The sequence below is a fragment of the Microchirus variegatus genome (genome assembly GCF_963457635.1).
Source record: "Microchirus variegatus genome assembly, chromosome: 2".
Taxonomy (NCBI): Eukaryota; Metazoa; Chordata; class Actinopteri; order Pleuronectiformes; family Soleidae; genus Microchirus; species Microchirus variegatus.
In genome coordinates this window covers 11457234-11479919 of record NC_139803.1, presented here as the reverse complement: position 1 = coordinate 11479919, position 22686 = coordinate 11457234, and the positions used below count along the sequence as shown (strand labels likewise).

At 41.4% G+C, this 22686-nt stretch overlaps 2 protein-coding genes across 2 annotated transcripts in view; both read left to right on the top strand.

The window, feature by feature from the left end:
• Positions 1 to 8251, top strand: part of LOC310939504 (homeobox protein PKNOX2-like) — a gene marked incomplete at its 3' end in the record, with an annotated part of 55206 nt that extends 46955 nt beyond the window's left edge. Inside the window, exons 7-12 of the mRNA XM_083904274.1 lie at positions 37 to 172; positions 2321 to 2418; positions 6373 to 6492; positions 6880 to 6956; positions 7309 to 7484; positions 7986 to 8251. Of these exons, the coding sequence (XP_083760400.1) occupies positions 37 to 172; positions 2321 to 2418; positions 6373 to 6492; positions 6880 to 6956; positions 7309 to 7484; positions 7986 to 8251 (873 nt within the window). The remainder of the gene's footprint in view (positions 1 to 36; positions 173 to 2320; positions 2419 to 6372; positions 6493 to 6879; positions 6957 to 7308; positions 7485 to 7985) is intronic.
• A 5999-nt stretch (positions 8252 to 14250) lies between these two features.
• LOC310944526 (pannexin-3-like) lies at positions 14251 to 20938 on the top strand (the record flags this gene model as incomplete). The annotated part of the gene is made up of 5 exons (XM_083910327.1): positions 14251 to 14434; positions 18844 to 18986; positions 19208 to 19422; positions 19733 to 20484; positions 20880 to 20938. 5 exons carry the CDS (start codon positions 14251 to 14253, stop codon positions 20936 to 20938), a joined length of 1353 nt encoding a protein of 450 aa, XP_083766453.1.
• Between the last annotated feature and the right edge of the window lie 1748 nt (positions 20939 to 22686).

Sequence of the window (22686 nt, the reverse complement as noted above, 5' to 3'; positions counted from 1 at the left end):
TTTGCTCACTAGTGTCTCTCTGTGATCCCCCCCCAGGAACTAATTCAGACCTCCTCTCCATCCATGACCTCTGTCTCCAGCTCTGTTAACCCTTCAGGGATTGTGGTGCCCGCCGGGGGTCTGCAACAAGGCAACGTCGCCATGACTACCATCAACTCTCAAGTAGTTTCGGGTAAGCATATGATGACACACACACACACACACACACGAACACGCTCAAACCTGACATAGTCACATATAAGATTCTTTATTGCCTTGTGTTAGTTTATAAGTACAAGTAGATTTTCAAAGTTTGCAGTAGTGATTTTAAAATAAACTCGGCGATACGTCTGACGTCCATGATACTGGTATTAGCTCAGGCTGTTCTGCCCTGATGCGCAGTTTCATTTTACAGTCTGTGGAGCTTCCTCATTAAAAAGTCACAATATGATTTTTCAAGTTTCCATTAATACACTTGCTTGCTTTCACAATGCACCCTTTTCCCTCTCTCCAGTATTATATCAGTACAGAATATACTGCATAGTCCTATTGTCGATGGATATGGAATTTATCTTGTCTGGATACATGATAGAATTATCATGGCAGGTGGTAGCAGATTATAGATTACTTATATTAAGTGCCAATATGGAGTTCATTTACTTATCGGATATTGGACTAATGAAACCTATTCAGATTGTCGTTTTTATCACTTATAACATATGGAATGATACGATAATGTGAGTTATGCACTTTTGTGCTTGAGATGCTAACTGTTTCCTCGTATAAAACATAAAAAACAAGGTTCTTGGTGCAAAATCATGAATTTGGCAATAAGAAAACACTCATTGGACACAGAATTTCATGTCTCATCTTTTACATAGCAGCAGCAACAACGATATTTCGAAAAGAATCAGGTGTCAGTCAGAAACATGCTCGTCATAACGATAAACCCTTTTTTTGCAAGAAATGGAAATACAGTTACACTTGGCACAGACCATGGCTCCACTCTTTAGATGATGCTCCCTGGAATTGCCAAGCAGAACGCCCAGCCAAACAGCGAGTGCGATGCAGGAAATCCCCCGTATAAGAGCCAGCTTAAGCAAGACATGAAAAACATTTAAAAATCTGCTGATCTCTGATCTACAAAGATGGAGGCTGGGGTAGTGGTGGTGGTGGAGCTTTGCCAAAAACAGAAGTGAGAGACAGCATGAGTACAGCAAGAACTAAGTGAGGGAGAAAGTGTTGGAGTCTGACCTGTGGAGTCCCTCAAAGTTCTATTTTGGGACCGGTTTTGTTTTCCCAAATAAATGCTGCCAATAGATAAGTGACATTAAATTCCACAAGTTGGGAGTAAATTACATTTTGAAGACAACACCAACACACCAAGCTGGACCAAAATTGGAATTTATTGTGAAAACCAGTTTCACAATAAAGCTTTATAAAAACAAAACGGTATGATAATACACAACTCCTAATATGGACATCCTGTTGGTGGATGTTAAGGTCACATGTTCAGGCTTTACAAAATGTGGTTTTTTTGTGTGTTCTTATGTGTTGTTGAGTGATATAAAGTTGCAATAATTGTAAAAAAAATATGATTTATCTTTATTTTAAACTGCGACATATTTCCACATTTCACAAATTCAATCGGATTTTAAAGATTTTGAGCACTTTTTGCTCAGGTGTGTGTATATAGTTGGTCAAAATAATGTATGTTTTTTTAATAAAAAAAAAAAAGGATATAAGATACATATTCTTGTAGCCTCTGCATAAACTGTACGTTTTAACACAGTGATGGAAAAAAAGCAGCATAAATGCTCTGTGTTCTAAGGGTTAAATAATACCCATGTTAGCATTTGTTGACATGGACGTCTGACATTAAATGTCAACCTATGTCACAGCTGTAGTGACTCATGTTTAATGTACACGTGTATTTGTCACAGTCTACACGGCTGCTCGATTCTTTTAATGTCAAGCCTCTACAGTGGAATGTTAATCCTGTCCTCCGGAAATCTCTTTTAACGCGAAATAAATCAATGCCTCTGTCTTTGATCACTACACAGGCGGAGCTCAAACAGACTGTGATAAGAGTGTCTTGATCAAGCTTAATTAAGCCATCAGCCAAAACACTCTGGCTTCTTCTTCTTTCTTTTTTTTCCCGGGTTAAAGGGAACTAATGCACCTTGAATTTAATCATACACTTTCTTGTTCGCCTTGTTTTTATTCGAGGGGGCTGGCAGGAAGTTAGTAAAGCTCTGGTGGTTGTGCGGGGATGTGTCTGCCAGCCGCTGCCGGAAAAAAAAACCCACTTGATACTCATGATGGCAAATTATCCCTTCAGGTGGGACCCTGTACCAGCCGGTTGCCATGGTGACATCACAAGGGCAAGTGTTAACGCAGGCGCTGCCGCCGGGAACCATCCAGATTCAGAACTCACAGGTAACGCCGCCGGGGCTGCTGATGCTTTGGCCGACACTTCTCGCAACACATTCCCTTTCCCTGTGCCCTCACCACCCACTGACTCGGTTTGTTCTTATTAAACGGGGCCTCTCTCCATCTCCCGGAATGCCCCTGGGCGCCCTTTTCATTGTCTCTGTCTGAACACGACCCCCCGCTGAGGCACAAAATGGAAATTGTTTATTCCCATTATGTTTGGGGGGGCGCTTACATCTCACTGTCATGTACAAGCGGCTGTTTGACGGATGTCATTTACTAAATCGCTTAACTTCATTTATGGATCAAAATGTGAAGACTTAATCGGATGCAGTTGGCGCAGACGTCGGACAGTATTGTTCGACAACCTTTTTGACTCCTGAGGAGGAGAGTAAAGTATTATGGACAGGAAATATTATGCTCACAAATGTTTTATATCCTCCCTATGAAAAGGGTTTAGGGCATACAACCCCACATGAATGCCTGGAATTGGATTTTTTATGACACAAGGACACTTTTTTGCTTTTAGTATTTCCCCCATTTTTTTTTTTATACACTTAAGTGTCTTTTCTCTTTGAGTGGAGGTTGTTGTGGAGATAAAATGTGCCTCGTACCCATCGCTGCTAATCAAAAGTACCTACTGTACGTCGCTGAGGGCCACCGTGCGTCATTGAAATGAGGAGGTTGTAACGGTCTTCATCGACTCGGGGGGTAAAAAAAAAATGACATTTACAATGTGTCTGTAGCAGGGACATTATCACTGTGGGGGGGTGAGAGGGTCACTTTCCCTCCAGTATAGGGGAAATTGAAAATTTGCTCCACCCACAGATGTTAGAAATGCTTAGTCATGTGTCCTTTAAGAACTTAGGTTGTCACAGTGAATACACCGTATATATACATATATATATATATATATATATTTATGTGTATATATATATGTGTATATATATATATATGTATGTATATATATATATGTGTATATATATATATATATATCTATGTATATATATGTGTATATATATTTATATACATATATGTATGTATATATATATATGTATATATGTATATATATATACATATATATATATATATGTATATATATACGTATATATATATATATATATATATGTATATATGTATATATATATACATATATATATATATGTATATATATACGTATATATATATATATATATACATATATATATACATACATATATGTATATAAATATATATACACATATATATACATAGATATATATATATATATATATATATATATATATATATGTATATGTATATCTATGTATATATACACATATATATATACATATATATGTATATAAAGATAGATAGATACATCTTGTTTGTTGGTTTACTTTGTCTAACCCAGAGATGCAACAGATCTGCGACTGGCACATATTTGGGCACGTTTTAGATTTTAGAGCCCGGAGTGGAAGAAGGAGCTTGTTAAGACACGTGTCGTACGCAAAGGTACTCGTAATATGCGGCACATCAGTGGAGCGTGGCTCTCGTGCTGTGTCTCTTTCCCCTCGCTAACTGCTTTTGATTAAGTGTGATTTTCTTTTTTTTCTTCGACATAAAGCCGAGAAACCACTCTGCAATCAAATCTATGCATCCATGTTTTATTCATGAATCGTTTATTTAAAAAAAACAAAAAAAAACGAAGAATCAAAATCAAATTGGGACAATTTCTGAATCAAGCACCCGTCTATAATATCTATGTAGGAGAGAACTATTGTCTGGACTTTTTCCGTTTTTTCAGACCCTCATCTGTCAGGAAAGAGCCGATCAAGAGCAGAAACCCCTCCTCCAAACGCAGGGGAACTTTGGGCCACTTGAGCCGTTGTTAGGTCTGCTCACAGGACACTGGAGCTTTTCAGAGTCAGAATGTCTTTGTTTTGCCGCGCGGCAAAACGGAAGCGCGAGGAATCCGACCTGGATTATTGGTGCCGGGGGTTCATTGAGCGACAGTCACAAGACAGGACAGAGGTACAAATACTGAGGGGCTGAGTAATAATGCGGAGTAAAACTTTGTGGAAGGTGCATGAACGTACAAATGGACAAGATTTTTATTTTTTATTTTATTGATCCCCAAGTTAAAATAGCAATGCAATATAAAACATGCAACATTTAAGACGCTATAAATTAGTTGTCCTGACCACATATTGATATTTTAATTTGAAAATGTTGTACTTTAGAGCGATTTTGCAACTTTTTTGACTCCCTATTTGACTTTGTTTTGAAATTAGGGAGGGATTCATGCACAAAAGCACGTTTCTGTCCGACACGGCACAACACTAACATTTGAAAGTTCACTTTTTATTCGTCTATTCCCTCCCCTGTGTGTCCGGCCGTGACACTTTCTCATATCCAGTACGTAAATAAATAAAAATAAAAGGTGGTCACAGCGCTCTGTGTGCCGCACGCAGTTGTGGCCTCACTTTCAGGCAGGCTAATTCTGTCCCTGACAGTTTTAGAGGGGACCTCGGTGAATAGTCGGGACTCAGCCGAGGGCGGAGCGCGTTACACGCGTGCCGGGAATTGAACGTGGCCCTATCATTACTTGAGCCCCGGCGAGTAATCGCACTTGTGCCGTCAATTAATTCATCCTCACTTTCCCCCTGGAACAGTCGAGCTCCCAGTGTGACTGTGGATGTGAGTGGGTGTGGATGAGCAGTCGTGAGGGGATTGTGTGTGTGTTATTACATATATACTGGCATGATTACGCGTGGAGCATTTTCATATGTATTTAAGCCTCTGCAAATACCTATCAGTCATGTGACACACACTCACACACAAACTTGTTTTTTCTACCTTAGTGAGGACACACCATTGCCCCCTTACTCTGACTTTAACCCTTAACAGGTGGAATAATACACCTTAACTCCTTATATGGACATCCTGGGGTTGTGTGTTTATAGGTCACATATTCAAGCTTTAAAAAATGCATGTTGTTGTTGAGTCAAAGTTATGATTCATTTCATGTCGCAGTTTCAGTAGTGGTATAAAGTAGCGATAATTGTGCAGAAATCACGAAATAGACAGTTTTTCTGTTCTTTTTGTTGATAAAAAAACAAACCAAGTGAACTTTGAACTGTGACTTATATTCAAATTTCACAAATTCAGTCCGACTTTAAAAATGTTGAGTATTTTTTGTTCAGTTGTGTTTATATTGTTGGTGAAAATTAAGTTTTTTTCAGAAAAATTGATATAAGACACTCTATATTGCACATTCTTATAGCCTATATACTGTACATTTTAACATAGTAAGGGGGAAAATGCTCTGTTAACCAACACAACTAAGTGACTAACCTTAACTCAACCCTAACCCTAAAACCAGGCATTAACCCTTAAAAAGCCCTTTAAAGTCACGGAGCCCAGAAAAAATGTCCCCAAAAAGATATAGGGCTTTACTTTTTTTGGGGACTTCACAAAGATACACACACACACATTACTGTCAAAACTCAAAGATCGTCTCATCCTCCATCAGCCGCACTCTCACTAAACCCTTTAAAGACTTGCTCAGGTCGACACAAAGCAAAAACAAACACTTTGCACTCGCTCCTCACTTATCCACCACCAAACTTTTGCCCTTAAGGCTTCCCTCACCCACCAGTCTTTAAACTCAGTGAAGCACCAAACAAACCGCTGACCCTCTTGTGTTCCCACCCACAGTCAAGGGTGCTGCTTTTTTTTTTCTCTTCCTTCATATTTTAAGTATCATTACTCAAACTCAGTTACCATGGTGACACTTGAGGAGGTGTTTCTGCCCTTGCCACTGACAAGACGATAGGTAATTGGTAGTCTCGCTTTGTTTCTGTGGCAACAATAACTAAGCAGCGTCTTTCTCCTTTTTTTTTTTTTTTCGCTTTGATTTTTTTTTTTTTCATTGCTTTTGCTTTTTTTCTGCCTCCACTCTTGGTGTCTGTTGTGAAGGTAAACCTGGACCTGGCATCTCTGTTGGACAGTGAAGACAAGAAGTCCAAAAATAAGAGGGGGGTCCTGCCCAAACATGCCACCAACATCATGCGCTCCTGGCTCTTTCAGCATCTCATGGTGAGATGGAGTGGGTGCATGTGTGCGTGCGTGTAAGTAGGGCTGGGCAATAGATTTAGGAGTTTCCTCACTATCGATAAAGCAGAAGGTTCTATATCATGTTCTTGCAGTTGAGGTGTGTGTGTGTGAAATGTTTGTCTAATGTTGTTTTCTGCTTAGTTTAAAAACCACAACTTTCACCAAGGAGCAAAAACTTCACTCTTTAATGATCTGACTGTAATATATCTAGATAATTATCCATATGAACTGATTGGAAACTTAATTTTGATGATGTCTTGCCCAGCCCTACATATATAAACGTGCATATATGCATGTGTGTTTTTTACGTGCGAGTGAAAACACTGAACGTTGCCGTCTTTTTTTCTTCTCCCCACTCCCTTCTTCCAGCACCCGTACCCGACAGAAGACGAGAAGAGACAGATCGCTGCACAGACGAATCTAACCCTTTTACAAGTGAACAACTGGTAAGATGCTGATACAGCATCGCCATAGCTATAATAGCCGCCCCTTGTGGGCAACACTTCATGTTACTGCAGTGGAAATGTGAGGGGAGGCTTCACTGAGATTGAGCCTTAATAAACTGGAGCGCCTCAGGTTTGCTTGTAATGTGGCGCCATCTCATGGCCATATGCCTCTAGTACACTGGAGAAATGATAGATAGATAGATAGATAGATAGATAGATAGATAGATAGATAGATAGATAGATAGATAGATAGATAGATAGATAGATAGATAGATACTCACTCAACCTTCATTTACCTCCACAGCCTTTCACAGTAAATGATCATCTTTGACCGTCTGTATCCACAATCTAGGTTCATCAACGCTCGCCGGCGTATCCTCCAGCCGATGCTGGACGCCAGTAACCCGGACCCGTCTCCCAAAGCCAAGAAGATGAAGTCCCAGCACCGTCCCACGCAGCGCTTCTGGCCGGACTCCATCGTGGCGGGGGTTCTACAGACGCACAGATCTCAAACAGGCAACTCTGACAGTATGACAACTCTGCAATAAACAAACACAACTGAATAAAACAGAGGTTTTATTTCATGTCATTTCAACACATGAGCGCAGTTTTGTCTTTCGTCACTAGGTGGCACTGCTGTCACTTCCCAGATATTTTATGGGAGAGGATGTGAAGAACAGAGAGTATGAGATTGTAGAAGAAACAGAAAAACACTTTTGTCCTGCAGGAATCCTGAGCTTTATCTGTGCATGTGTTGAAAACTCTGTGAAATTCAACTCTGTTGAGTGTGAATCAAAGAAACTGTGCTAAACAGCATCACCCATAGCAACAGAATTCCTTTTTTTTATGTCAAGGCCCAGAGAAAAATATAGCTTCCAGTTGCTGGGTGTGATATAGTCTGTAATCTGTACTTTAGCTGTTGGCCATGCTGTTAACTTTCATGAACATTTAATATCTACCTCAGTTGAATTTAAACGGTTCTATTTTGCGTATTCACCCCTTTTTGTGTGTCTTTCTTCCCTCCCTCAGACCCACTGAGTATGGACAGCCTTCAGTCCCTGTCCTCAGACTCGGCCACTCTGGCCATGCAGCAAGCCATGCTGGGAGCCGACGACTCCATGGACGGCACCGAGGAGGACGACGAGGAAGAGGAGGAGGAGGAGGAGGAAGAGGGAATGGAGGAGGACGACGAGGAGGAGGACGGGGAGGAGGAAGACGACCGAGGGAGGCAAATGTCCGGCGGGGGACGCGCGAGGAGGGAGCTGAGCATGGAGCACAGTGAGGAACTGGAGTAGAGGGATCTAAACGGGGAGGGGAGTGCGTACTTTGGCCACCGTTGTCTCAATCTAGGAAGACTCTAATGATACATGATTCATTTAAGCATTCAAGGGCGAACTATGACTCTTCTGCAGAGCGTAAAAACACAAGACACAATGATCATGAATATAGAGAATGAATATTAGTTAAACAATGTGCTGTTTTTTTTTTTTCATGCATTGAGTGCCAGAAATGTTTGCGTGGTATTTTACAGCCAGCCCAGTTGCCAGGATCACATGTTGCCATTGTTTCTTACTCATCTTGTGTTTCTGAACCAAAATGAAGTAATCGATCCACTACAAAAACCTTCATATCAATGTTAACAAAGTGATGTGATGCTTTTTTTTTTTTCGGTTAACCATTTTCCTGATTATTTTAAACGTGGTTTCGGCGTCGGCTGCGTTAGCTCAGCCAGGTCACAAAGTCAAGCTCAGTCCAACATCGGTAATATTGTATGCATATGATGCTACATATATACTCAATTTAAATATGTTTGAATAGATGGACTGTTTTTTTTTTAACTGTGCATATGACAATAAACTTCTTGTATCTTGCATCGATTGGCAAAACTTATATTGTCACACCTGCCGACTCCTGCCATCACAGTGAGGCACGCCGCGAGCCCACCTCCGCCGCAGCGCCTGCTTTCGCTGCTGCTATATCTGATCCAAATTAATGTCAGTGACGCCCGCTCTGTTCCGCGCCGTCTCCAGCTCCTCGCCTCACTTTTCTGTGAAAGCCCCAGGATGGGTTGCGAGGTGTTGATTTCCCGAAACCTTGAGTCTTTCTTGCTCGTGGATGTGCCAGGACAGAGCTGTGCTAATTGCAATAATCGAATCTATAAAATCCTATTTTCCACAAAGGGTCGTCCTGACTGAATTGTTGTGAGTTTTAGGCACACAAAAAAGTATCTTGTTAGTGTAAGTCAATCACCATAAAAACACACACACACACCACATCATCGGGTTAACACAACCCCTTCCACCTTCCTGTCACATACTTGAGAACTACGACACTTTAGAAGTGTCAATGAGACACACGCGAAACAATCAAAATTTCATACGTTAAAACCTGCTTAATTCACCGTATTATAGGCTCATACATGGTTTTACAGTGGCTTATTAATAATGAATGGTTTCACATGGCTCAGAAGGAGTGTGTTGATAAATAAAATGACAGTTGACGCTTTTTCTGACTTGGTTACCCTGACATCCTCATCTGACGTAGCTGATGTATTAGGTTTTTGTGTTTGCCTTAGTTTTTTTGGTTCATTTTTTAGATAATCGTAAGTTTTCTTTGACCTTTGTTAACTTCCACTAGATTCACAGTCCCGTGAGCACGTTTTCTTAGTTCCGCTGCCTCCACAATCCACCGTTGGTGTCCGTTTTCTTCTTCATTACACAGTTTTGTCGTTTTGCAGTGATTTGAAACGGCAGATTTGAGTTTTTCCTGGTATTTGCTTTGTCTTAACTTACTATTGAAAAAATATGAACCAAAAAACTGAACTTTCACAATATATTTTGTGCTCAACACCTTTGAGACCTCCTCGCTTGACATACAACGTGTTGCACACAATGTCACGGGCCATTAAACTTTATTAAATTCCATCTCTAATCCACAGTAAAGTGTGGATGGTACAATTTTCGTTATACGGTCAGAATTCTACATTTTAACTTGTTTTAAAACTGCATAATTCTTCAAAATGTGAGCTGTCATTTCACTTTCAAAAATAAACACGGCACTCATACACAGAAAGCATAAAAGCTGTGCATGCATTCGCACAAGTGACTGTGTGTTTGGGATCATTTGCACCTTCGAACTGACTCATAGTTTCTCAGGTTAAATAACACTCATACGACGTGTTTCTTCGTCTCTCTCTCGTGAGGGAAACGCGTTGATAAAAGTTTTCAGGCATGATTTTTTTAGAAATACATTTTTGTTTCTCCTCCTAACAAAAAAAACAACGAAAAAGAAACAAACACGTAGTTAACCGGTGTATTCTGACTGCACATTATAGTATGTATATTGGATTTTTCCATATGTTAGCATTCTGATAATGAAGGTTTGCATATTTATTCTGTTTTTTTTTCTTTGTTTGTTTGTTTTGTTTTGTTTTTTTCCGGCGTGACCGAAAAGGAACAACATGACAATGACGGTTGCTTCACTGTAGTTTTTTTTTTGGCAGCGAGGCTGTTGGAGTCGCTGCACGGTGGCTGCACAAACACTCAACTTCGACCATCAGCTGTCAGAAGCGCTTGTGTTGTTCTTTTTGTGCGTGTGTGTGTTTTTTTTTTGTGACCCCCGGCCAATTCTGTCGCAAAATAAGAGCATGACGAGCCTCGCCAGTCGCCCCACATACGCCTCCCTCCCCTCCCCCTCCACATCTCAGCATCAAGAAAAATCCCCCCCAAAAAACATTGGCCAATGACTTTGGAAAAAACCCTGACGTGTCATTTACTGACAGACTGTTTTTTAATGGAAGGAGGACGAAAAAGAGAAATAAAAAAAAGACACTCTCTTTCAATTTTACGTGAAGGATTTTTGAACTGTGAAAACTATTTCCGCTTTGTACTAAAACACACACGCGAATGGAGTAACTCATTTCTAATGTGAAGATGTCGAGAAAAAACAGAAACATGTTATATTGAATGTTCTGATTGTTCATTGTGAAGTATGTTGCTCATTGATGTTCTTTTCCCCGTTTGCTCTCTCTCTCTCTCTCTCTCCCTTTATTTTTTTTAATGGATCTTCCAGAACAAGTGGCAGAAAATAGGAGATGATTTCTATTTCATTTGTACACTTTGTTGTCATAATCTATTGTGTTTCAATAGACCAATTTTAATAATTAAACATGTAAAGGTACTGCGTTGGATTCGGTGATGTCACAAACTGAAACTATAGACTAGATTGTATGTGTGTGTTCATTTAAGCAGGTCCTCACAGTTCAAAGTTCTTTTATTTGGGGTTAGATTAGGGTTTAAACACAACTGGAACAATGCATGTGTAAAAGAACTCGTATAACTCGTATTCATACGAATTAATATGAGAATACAAAGATAATGTGCAAAAATTATAATGTTTTACTACTGCTATTATTATGTTTTTGAGTGGTGTTTGAACAAGGGCTGCACGATATTGGACTTTTTGCCGATATCAGATATTTCCCGAGTGCTTGGGCCGGTAACCGATACCCGTATCCGCAATATAACATTGTATGTATTTTTTTTTCTTAGCACAATCTACGCCAAATTTGGAGAATTTCCCGACAACATGGCAGCGAACATATATTCGTTCATCCACTCTGACCGCTAGATGGTGACAAAGTGCTTCCAAATGCGATCCTCGGTATAAAGCCAGGATACGTACGCCACCTCGGCTGCATTCATACTGGAAAAAGGTGTGAGGAGAAAGGGCTTAAAGCCAATATCTGCTGATACCGATATCGTGCCGATAATCTTGTGCATCCCTAGTATAATCCCGCAATTGTAAAATCCAATGAAATGATATAGGGCCTTTCCATGGGGTTTGGTTTGGGTTTGGATTAATCCTTTAGTGCATTTTCTTTTAATTTGACTGTTTATATTTTATTCTGTATGTTCAAAGAGAGTGTGTGTACGTGTAAAACCGCTCAGGTCCTGCTTTATTCAAACATACAGCACAGTATTTCCAGATTACACAGTCAGGAGTCTAAACATCGGTCTGTCGTCCCACATTTTCCTGTCTCATGTGTCGCGTCCCGCCCACTTTTTATCACTTACTCTATCCTGTGATTACAACTCGCCCACCCCAACGCTCCACCGCATGTTCTGTCCAGCCTATGCCGCCACAAAAGCACCCAAAAGGTTGCCTCTATTTAAATGTGAATATTAATTACTGCTGTGGGTTGTATTGTAATGTTTCGACGCGGCTCTCGAGCGCCTTCGCATAATTGCGCCCCAGTCAAATGTTTTAAATATGTGTTCTACTGCAGGTCTGCGACTTTTCTGTCTGTGGTCGAAGGAAGGGTTTGAAACACAATGGCTGTGTGGGGCTTCAAAATAAGACATAATAGAGTTAAGGCAACAACTAAAGGAAGCGCTGCTAAAATGGTGGGAGGAAAAAAGAAGGGAAAAAAAAGTCTGTTGGCCTCAGAATCCTCTGTAATTATTCCACACTGGACAGCAGAGCAGGTCAGATGGGCTGAGCAGTCAGTGGGCTCACCTGAGCAACAGCAGCTGGAGAGGTGGAGGGATGAAATGTAAATATGATAATCTATTCCATGCATTAGCTAAGGCAGGGGTTTCTAATTTATCATGGGATGGCACCGGCTACAGCAGGAGGACTGCTCATGAATCATTCACCAATGTTGTGGTGTTTTTTGGGGTTGTTTTTTTTTTTTTTTTTTTTGCTGTATATTTAGTTCACCTCAGGCCAGCAAGGAGTTCAAGGTCCAATGAGCACAAAAATGATAGAATGCAAGGATAGACAAATGCAGTAAATCTGTGAAGAAGCTTGGTGTTTTGGTGTCAGAACATCTGTCTAGGAATGCAATGAGTGTCCGTTTATCGAATAACTGTCCAACCTGTGTGCATTGCCCCCAAATGCAAGCGTTCATTTTCAGTTGTTTAGCAATTGTTGCACTGTGCAGTACATCGAAGTGTAGTGTGGCTGCCTGTAAAAGCAATGGTTTGACTCGTTTAAGGCAACTTAAATTATGCGGCTGAGGCTGGTGAACGCAGTCGCGGTTAAAATGTCACGGCTTTAGCTGTGACTCCAGTCTGTATCTGTGACTCTGTGTCTTTTCCCGTCTTGACCCATGTGTTTCCTCCTCCTCTGACCCTTTCTGTCTTTGTGTGTTTCACTCAGCTCTGGTTGAAACCCTGGTTTCTGCCTTCATTTATCCATGTTCTTGTCTGCTTTTGGGGCCTATACATTGATGATACATGTTTTTTTAGAGATTAACTTTCATTTTCCTGATGCAACTTTTGTTTTATGTGATCTCTAACACCGATAAACTTGATGACATAGTGTTTAGCTCTTCGTAATGCTTTAAAGGTGCATTATGTAATAAATCTAAAGCAACTGGTCATAAAAAACCCTCCTAATATGTCACAGAGACTCAGGAATAATGTTCATATAACAAACTGAACTCACCAACAACAACAGTACAGACAAAATATTTGCATTAAAAAAAATATTTTGCAGACTGCAAATCATGTTTATGTTTTGAAATCATGTTTTGGCATGTGGCGCCACCTACTGCCGTCTACCGACATTGCAGTGAGTAGAGTCTCAGCTGCCCGAGCAACCACGGGTTGCCAGTTACGTCAGAAAACGAAACCTAAAAGACTAAAAAGGTATTTTGAATTTGAATGTAGTAACCGTTTTTTGGCCACATTCTTACATATGGCACCTTTAAATACCAAACATAATATTTCTAGATTCACCACTTTTTTTGCCATTCAGGGCTTGTATGTCACTACTAAGCATGTTGAGCAGTACGCTGTTCAGCAGTGAAGTTAAAAAATAGCTTTGCAATAACAGAGGCTAAAAAAGCCACTGGCATTGGTCGTTTGTTTGAAGTGGGCCACGACCGACGAGCCTCACAGTGTAGATACACCAGAGAAACACACACATGTACACACACACACACACACAACTGCATGGCCTAGGGTTGAGCGCTGGAGGTCTGCTGCAGCCAGTGCCATCTGGGCGCCTACATGGTCCCAGATGTCTTCTCTGTAATTACAGCGAGACCTGGCTCGGCCCGGTCCAGCCCAGATCCAACCTCTCATTTACAGAGGCCCTCCCTGAATACATAAAGAGCTTTCCAACACCACGCAGTCCTTTACTGGAACTCCTTGGATCTGAAACATATTTCATCAGTAGAAGCTGGAAGACTTAAGGTAAATGGAGATTTGGAGTGTCAAGGTTTTATTTATTGGTTTTCGATTAATTGTCAGTTGTCAAAATGCTTATCACTGGGCAGGTTTTCAAAATGTCCATTGCCCGGGCGGCGGCCAAGGCCATGCTATCTGATGCCCTGCTCCAGGACAGCCCTGTGATAAACCGGATGAGCCACCTGGAGCTGGAGCTTCCTCTGGACAAGGTCATCAAATATGTCTCTGTCGGCCTTCCACTGTTGCTGGTGTCCATGGCGTTTGCCCGTGAGATCTCGTTGGGTGAGCAACTCTCTCTCTCTGCCTTTATCCTTCAAAAACAAAAAAAACACACACAGTGGAGTGCATTTGTTTTATCCTCCGCTTTTGTCCATAATTATCCTCCACGTATTCGACGGCTTGTTTGCGCTCCTTTCGTGTCCTTGAATTACTCGCTATTCATTTGAGTTCAGCTCGCGACGAGGAGAGATTTAAACAACAAACGCGCAGATATGCAAACACGTGTCAATGCTTTCATCCACGGTGGCTGATTTTAAAATGGACTCAGAGGTTGAGACAAAATCAAAGCTCTCTTGTTCTGGAAAATAAACAAAAAAAACTGTGCTGCAGAAATGCTGAAGGGAAACCAAAAAAAGCTTCTACTTCTACTACTACTATTAAAGGTGCCGTATGTAAGAATGTGGCCAAAAACAGTTACAACATTCAAATTCAAAATACCGAAGTCTTTTAGGTTTCATTTTCTGACGTAACTGGCAACCCGTGGTTGCTCAGCAGCTGAGACTCTGGTAGACAGCGGTAGGTGGCGCCACATGCCAAAACATGATTTCAAAACATAAACATGATTTGCAGTCTGCAAAATTTTAATGCAAATATTTTGTCTGTACTGTTGTTGTTGGTGAGTTCAGTTTGTTATATGAACATTATTCCTCAGTCTCTGTGACATATTAGGAGGATTTTTACAGCCAATTGCTTTAGATTTATTACATAATGCACCTTTAATAATAGTAATACTTACATGCAATATCATGATATATAGCAATATAACAATTTGGAAGTATTAAAATGACTTCAGAATAAGTGTGATTGGGATCATGGAAGACAGGCAGGGGCTCAGTGGTAGAGCGAGTTGTCTTTCAATGTGACGGTTATGGGTTCGATTCCCGGCTCGCCTATTGTCCTTGGGCAAGAAAACTGGAGACAGGCACTTTGTACTGTATATCTAAATACTATTCTTATTAATATAATCCACAAGCACTGCAATCAATGATCCACAATGATCCTAGATCTGCAACGATAATAAAAAGAGATTATTGTGGCTTAAATGTAAGGAAGGAAGAAAATCCTGGTGTTGCATGAGTCCCCTGACAATATAAGCTGGTTCAGACTAAACCAGGCAAAACTATCAGCTTTTCTTGCAAGGGGTTTCATGATGATAATGATATGGAGAGACAAAGTTAATGACTGCTGGAAACCCTGTTCATTCACTGCGAATGGGGCGTTTCTGAACTGCATTGAAGGTCTGTTGCTTCTCCGTGCACCAGGAAATGTTCAACTCTGGAGCCAAATCAAAAACATGCACTGACGCTAGTCGATCAAATTACGCTGATACCTTTGTGCTCCAACATCACGATGTCCAAGCAGAGCAACTCTCGCTCCAAAGTCAGCCATGACAGGCACAGCTCTGCTGTCTTTCAGTAACAAGCCGTCCTCCAGATTGCTGATTCAAATAAAGGGTGAAAAAAAAGTGCAACCGACAACCAAAAGGAGTCAGTAGCAGAAGTCGAATGCTAAAGAGGGCCGACTCCTTTGACTTTAAACTGCATGTCATCCCTCCAGAGCTGGTCTGCAATCAGCCTCATGCTCCTGATGCTAATTGCTACGGGGGGGATGATTGAGAGCAGCGTTCACTAACGCTGGCATGCTGTAATTACAAAGAGAAGTTCTTTTCCGTGGCGGCTCCCCTCTATTTCAGTCAAATGAGAGGATATGTTGATTAACCAGAAGGGGGATGGGGGGGGCGTCAAACATGACATGGTGCTGGGATACGCAGCTCGACTGATGGAACTTGGCTTCGTGTCTGCTGCTGGGGCCGTCGGATGCACAACAGAGCTTGATTGCGCTGCTGTCTGGAGTCTGGTTTCCTCGCACCTGGACTCTCAGCCAAGAATTTTTTTTTTTTTTTTTTTTGTGCAAAGCACAAATGAGAAGATGATCTGCCAGTGTTGACTAGAGAGTGAGAGCAGGAGACAAGAAGCAGCGGCACAAATATTAGGCCCCCACTCTCGCTTTGCCAAATCGCTCACAGGGGTTGGCCACTGAGAGGGAGAATGTTTCACACGATTTAATGAAATGTATGCGTGTGTGTGTGTGTTTTTAATATAGGGATGACTTGTTAACACATTCGCCTACACATGCTCGCACAAGCAAACTGGGAAAAATAGATTTCCATAGTTAGAGCTGCATGAGAACACAGAGTGCTGTCAGTTATTATTATCACTCCAGCACCCATCATAATATGAAGCTCAGCAAGTGTAGCTCCTGTTATTGTGGTGCACAGCAAAAAGGGAAGATCAAAGTGTTGAGAAGAACGAAAAAGCTCAAGGCCATTCTTTTCACCAGCATGAGGCCTTTAATGGTTCGCGAGTCTCTGACAACTAAGAGGTCAGATAACAGACGTCTTCACAAAATAGTTTTCACCCCGAAACTGTTTCAGCAGAGGATCATGAACCATGACTATTTGTTGTCAGTGATTGTCTTGGATGTGGGATTTCAGTGTGTTTGACTCAGTCATATGGTGGTGCTGCCACGACCAAAATGAGCTATTTCCTGGCTATGAATTTAGGGTTGGAGATCTGGGAAAAACAGTTAGAGCAAAGCTGCATTTTTGGATTGAGGAGCACTACGCAGCATCTGTAACTTTTGGGACTTTTCAGTGACACTTACTTTCTTGGATACTTGTTCTAATGACACTGAGATGCTGAAAAATACTCTCAAGAGATCGCCACCATGGCATCACTTTGCAGCCTTTACTGTCGCTACCGTTCAAACGCAGCGCAGATGTTCACTCTGGTACTGGATCGCTCTGCATCAGCCTTTTTCTTGGCAGTAGATCTCCCAAGAACCATCTTCAGACATGTTGTTGGCACCTTTTCTGCTATAACGTTGGCGTTGTCTTCTACGTGTGCACGAAGAGGTGTATGCACAGATAGCAGTTAAAGGTGCCACATGTAAGAATGTGGCCAAAAACGGTTACTACATTCAAATTCAAAATACAGAGGTCTTTTAGGTTTTGTTTTCTGACGTAACTGGCAACCCGTGGTTGCTCGGCAGCTGAGTCTCTACTGACTGCAATGATTGGTAGACGGCGGTAGGTTGCGCCACATGCCAAAACATGATTTCAAAACATAAACATGATTTGCAGTCTGCAAAATATTTTTTTTTATGCAAATATTTTGGCTGAATTGTTGTTGTTGGTGAGTTCAGTTTGTTATATGAACATTATTCCTGAGTCTCTGTGACATATTAGGAGGATTTTATGACCAGTTGCTTTATTACATAATGCACCTTTAATTAAGACCATCCAATCATTATGATTGGATGGTGTTTTCACAGGCCTTTTTTTTTCATTTCTGTGACGATGCACTAATTAATTGGTTATAATTGGGGTGTGAAGAGGATTTTAAGCAATTTAAAAAAAAAAAAATGCTCCAGAAAATAATCTCCCACCCTACCTTTAAGCTTAATTAGGCATAAAAATGCACCGTATGTCAAAGAAAAGCTGGTGTTTTCCCATCAGGCTTTGCACCATTATCTCCATAATACTGTATATATTAATAACACATAGGCTTCTACATCTCAAACTGTGGTGTGTAATTTGCTTGATAGATATGTTTCTCGTCATATTTAAGATGTTGGGGTTAAGAGTGACCAACAAATACACACATATGGACCATGTAACGGTTGGCTATAATAAAGTGCACTATAAACATTTAACACCGACAGTAAATTAGTGGCAGCATGTTTCTGCAGATGTGGACGGCACAAAAAAGAAGCTCCATGTTTCTGTTTGAGGCTGAGCAGTAGGTGGGGCACACCCTTGGCCTGTTCCTCTGTGTTTTAGGGTGGAGAACCCTTGGGAAATGACAGATGGGTGCGGAGCACAGGATTCAAGTGGTCACACTATGTGGTAATATCAAGGTGAACTAAATATATGGTGCAGGGGCCCAATTTGGGTGTCACCCGGGTTTTTTTTTTGGTTTTTTTCAAATGCCAGGCTGCCATTTGGAAACACATGATTTCAACAGTGAAAGTCTGTAGCGCTGAGAGGAGAAAAGGGCGGCACGTACAGTAGCAGCGCATATGCAATTGTCCGATTGCGTATGTGTATGTATGTTATTTTCTGTGGTTTTGAAGGAAATTTCTGCCTTCAAATTAAGGTTATGAGGACATTTTGGGGCTGTAGGGATATTCTGGTTTTGTCTTCATAAAATCTGAGGGCTATTTAAGAGTTTGGGATCTTAATTTTAGATGGTTGAGAGGGGGTAAGTGAGTGTCCTCACAGCTACGGAAACCCAAGTGCTTAAAGATTTCTTTTAGGCAATTTAATGAAGTGGGATCAGATCGGCTGCAGATCCCGGGTTGCCAATAATGAGCAGACGGTGTAACAGATCAATATTTGCTTTACTCTGCAGGGCCTCAGATCAGCTGTTTCCCTCCCAGCAACTTCACCATCAAGCAAGCCAGCTATGTAGACACATACTGCTGGGACTCTCTCATGCATCATGAGTTCGACAGCGCAGGGAACTTCGAGGAGCGCTCTCTCTGGGTTCACAAAGTAAGCGGAGCGCTTTTGATCGTGCCTTTTTTAAAACGTGTTATGCCCAAAGATTTACTGGCTCCAGATGAATCGTGAAATATTTCCATCCCTGTCGTTTTTAGAGACTTCATTCAATAAGAAGTAGAGGATCTGATTTGTTGCTTCTCCACTCCTTTGTGTTTTTGTTCTCTCCAATTACATCTCCTCTCCATCACCCTTTCCCCTTATTGTGCTACCAGATGTTCCCTTACTCTCTTCTGGCCATGGCAGTGCTGATGTACCTGCCAGCTCTGATTTGGCGCCAGCTCGTCATGCCCACACTGGGCTCAGACCTGCTCTTCGTAATTGATGAACTCGACAAGTCATACAACCGCTCGATCCGGCTGGCCCAGAACATTTTGGACATGCGGCAGAACACCCAGAACCCCCTCACGTTTCAGGCTGAGCTGCAGAGGTAAGAGGCCTGTGTGACAGTTGGCTTGCGGTACGAATATTAATTTGCCCGTTTCTGTGAATCGCTTCCAATTAAACTGCTACGTATTGAACAGTTTTTTATGATTGTCTCGAATAACCTGGTCCCATTCAAACGTGAACACGCCACGTTTGCTAATTCCCATGGAGAAAGTGGGTGATTTAAAACCATAGACTGTGAACAGAGGATTGTTGTGTTTGGTTGGGAGGCTGTCATCTGAAAATATGTTGTAGCTTTTATGAACATGAAGGAGGAACATGTTGCTCAGTTTCCTGTCCATGTCTGATTGCAGGGCCAAGAAGAAGCGCTACTTTGAATACCCTCTGCTGGAGAGATACATGCAGTGCAAGCAGAACTCCTACTTCCTTGTCAGCATGCTGTTCTTGCGGGGCTTCCTCCTTCTTACCTTCATGACGGCTGCATGCCTCTACCTGGCCTACTTCCACCTCTCGGCCTTCGTGCAGGATGAGTTCAGCTGCTTCGTCCGCACGGGCATGCTGCGAGACCAGAACTGGATTCCTGAGCTGGTTCAGTGCAAAATGATCGGCCAGTTGGTGTTTCAGGTGATCAGTGTGGCAAACGGTGCCATCTACATCCTACTGGCTCCCATTGTTCTCTTCAGCCTGATCCGGCTCTTTGTTTGGGACACCACCTTCATCACAGTTTATGAGGTCCTTCCAGCTCTGGACCTCACCAAGCGCCGCCGGCTCGGCTGCCCGCTGAACGACCTCAACGTCCTCCTGCTGTTTTTGCGCGCCAACGTGACGCACGTGAAGTCCTACGGACAAGTGAGGGCGTTGTGTTCACTGGCGCCGCCGCAGGTCGGCAACGCCAATGCGGGTCAAGGCTTAAACGCGATGCTGAGCCAAGAGGAGAAGGAGGAGCGCGAAGAGGCCGCGATGGAGCTGGCAGAGGAGGTGGAGGAGGCCAAGGAGGAAGGGAAGCTCAACTTGGTGGATATCATGACTGTTCTGGGAGCAGCGCAGGGGAGAGTGGTAAACTGCAACGAGAAGAGGCCTCTAGTGGAGCAGGATATGACTCTGGGTACCGTAACACTTATCTACACACTCAAACGTATTCTCCTAGCAGCTATTTTTGTCTTCATTATTTGGGATGTACAAAAAATTATTAAGTGACTTACAGACTACAGGTTATGAATAGCAAGTGGTTTAACTGAACTGAATAATTCCACTTCCAAGTGGAGCCAAGGACACTGTTTGAGAAACATGTACTCCATAGAATCCAAGTACAAATGCTCTCTTACATCTTCTTTATTCATCATAACTCCCTTTGCTTTTTTTTATCCCCTCTCCTTTTTTCAAATCAAACTGAGTCGCCTATATTTCTAAAAGAGTCTTTTTAATAATCACTGGCAAAATGTGGAAGAGATAGATTTGTGGTACTTCCCAGCCCTAACTGCCCTCTTTGTCTCTTCACAGAGCCAAACCACCATGGGTACCATGAGTTGAAGGAGACAGCACCATTTAGTCATTACTAGGCCTCCTATGGACTGAATCAATGTGATAACAATGAGGGGGTTTGGCACACTCTCGACAGTAGATTTTCAAGAGTACTGTACTCACATAGACCGTGGACACCAATCATAGATTTCCACTGTCTGAAGACAAAAAATTTAAAAAAAAAAATTGATTGAAAAAGTGATTTTAGAATCACAGGGACATTTATTGTGGCTGGAAATTTCAGAGGATTTGGATTTTGGCAGGTTTGAGCAGCTGTGCATCTGTGGCTGCCTCATGCTTTATTACAAGCTGGTCCCATTTATTTGAATAAGCCAGGTAGTAGCAAAAGAAAGTATTTCTTAACCTGCAAAATACAGTTAGCTGTATATGAGGCAATATGAAAATGTCATGTCATGATTTTATAGATATATATAACACTTCTTTCTCAAAATCAGGGCCGGCCCAAGCCTCCATGGGGCCTTTAGCAAAATTTGATTTTGGGGCCCTCTGTCACTGCCAATATAATGATTGATGATTTTGATCATTCACAAACCTACTATACTAAAGGTATTCTACTTGTTCTACTCTGTGACGAATATGAATACACTTGTAAAACTAAATGTGAGAACTTTTTGTTGCATGGAAGCAGATGCCAGATTTGCAAACTTCTTGAAAAATCTTTCAATTAATATTTGGCAAAATCAGCAACTCCCCCTACTGGCGACACAGAGAATCGATACATAAAACCAAACGTTTTATAAATAAAATATTAAGATATTATGGTCTGAAAAAGCTTTGGTAAAAATGGGGAGAAAAATTCTAAATAAACTACAACAATCCCAATTTTTTTTTTAGTTAATTACTCTTGGGGGCCCTCTAGTGGTCACGGGGCCCTAAGCAGCGGTTAAAGTTCGCTTATGCCTTGGGCCGGCCCTGCTTAAAATACGCTGAAATCACTTTACATCCACTTTGTGGCACTTCAAAATAAATCACCAGGACTGTATTTGTGAGCGAGACAACATTTTTGAGAAATATTAACACCTGTCTCCATTTACGGTTAATTCAGATATAGAATTAGAATTGTCACGATTAAGTTATCATATGTTGTTGTTTTGTCCTATGTTGTTGTTTTTTCCAATCATGGATTCCACTGCAACTTATTTAATGAAGAGGTAGGTTAAGTTACCTCCAATTACTTCTCCCTCTGTTACTGAATATTGTAATTTATACTCATTTTCCTCTTTGCTTCCTTGTTGTTATGTTACTCAGCAAATGTAGTTGATGAAAAAGATGGAATCGATCTTTCTGTGAATTCTATTCAACGTATTTAATGCTCTGAATAAACAAAACATGATGTTACCGCTGACTGGGTCCTTCATCATGACATTACATTACATTACATTACAAGCAGCGTTTCTGACTAACAAGCTTCCAGCGTTGTGTGCCAGGAAGTCACGATGGAGTACCCATTTAAAGGACAGTAAAGTACCACTTGTCTTTTCAGTGCCTTTATTTTTAGAACCTGTAATTTCAGAGCTGAGCGGACTAAACTGTGTGGTCATTTTGGATACTAGAGAGTCTAGAGAAGGGGAAGACACCGCTCTTCGTCGCTTTAGTTGTTTATTAGGATGTTTTTTGTGTGAAATTAAATGATTTGTGCTCTCGTGACACTCACCTTGACTTTCAAACGAAATGCATTGCAGTCGGAAGTATCGCCTGTATTCCTGTTCCAGATAAAAATACATCAAGCAGGTGAATGATACAGGAACCGATCAATAAAAGGCAC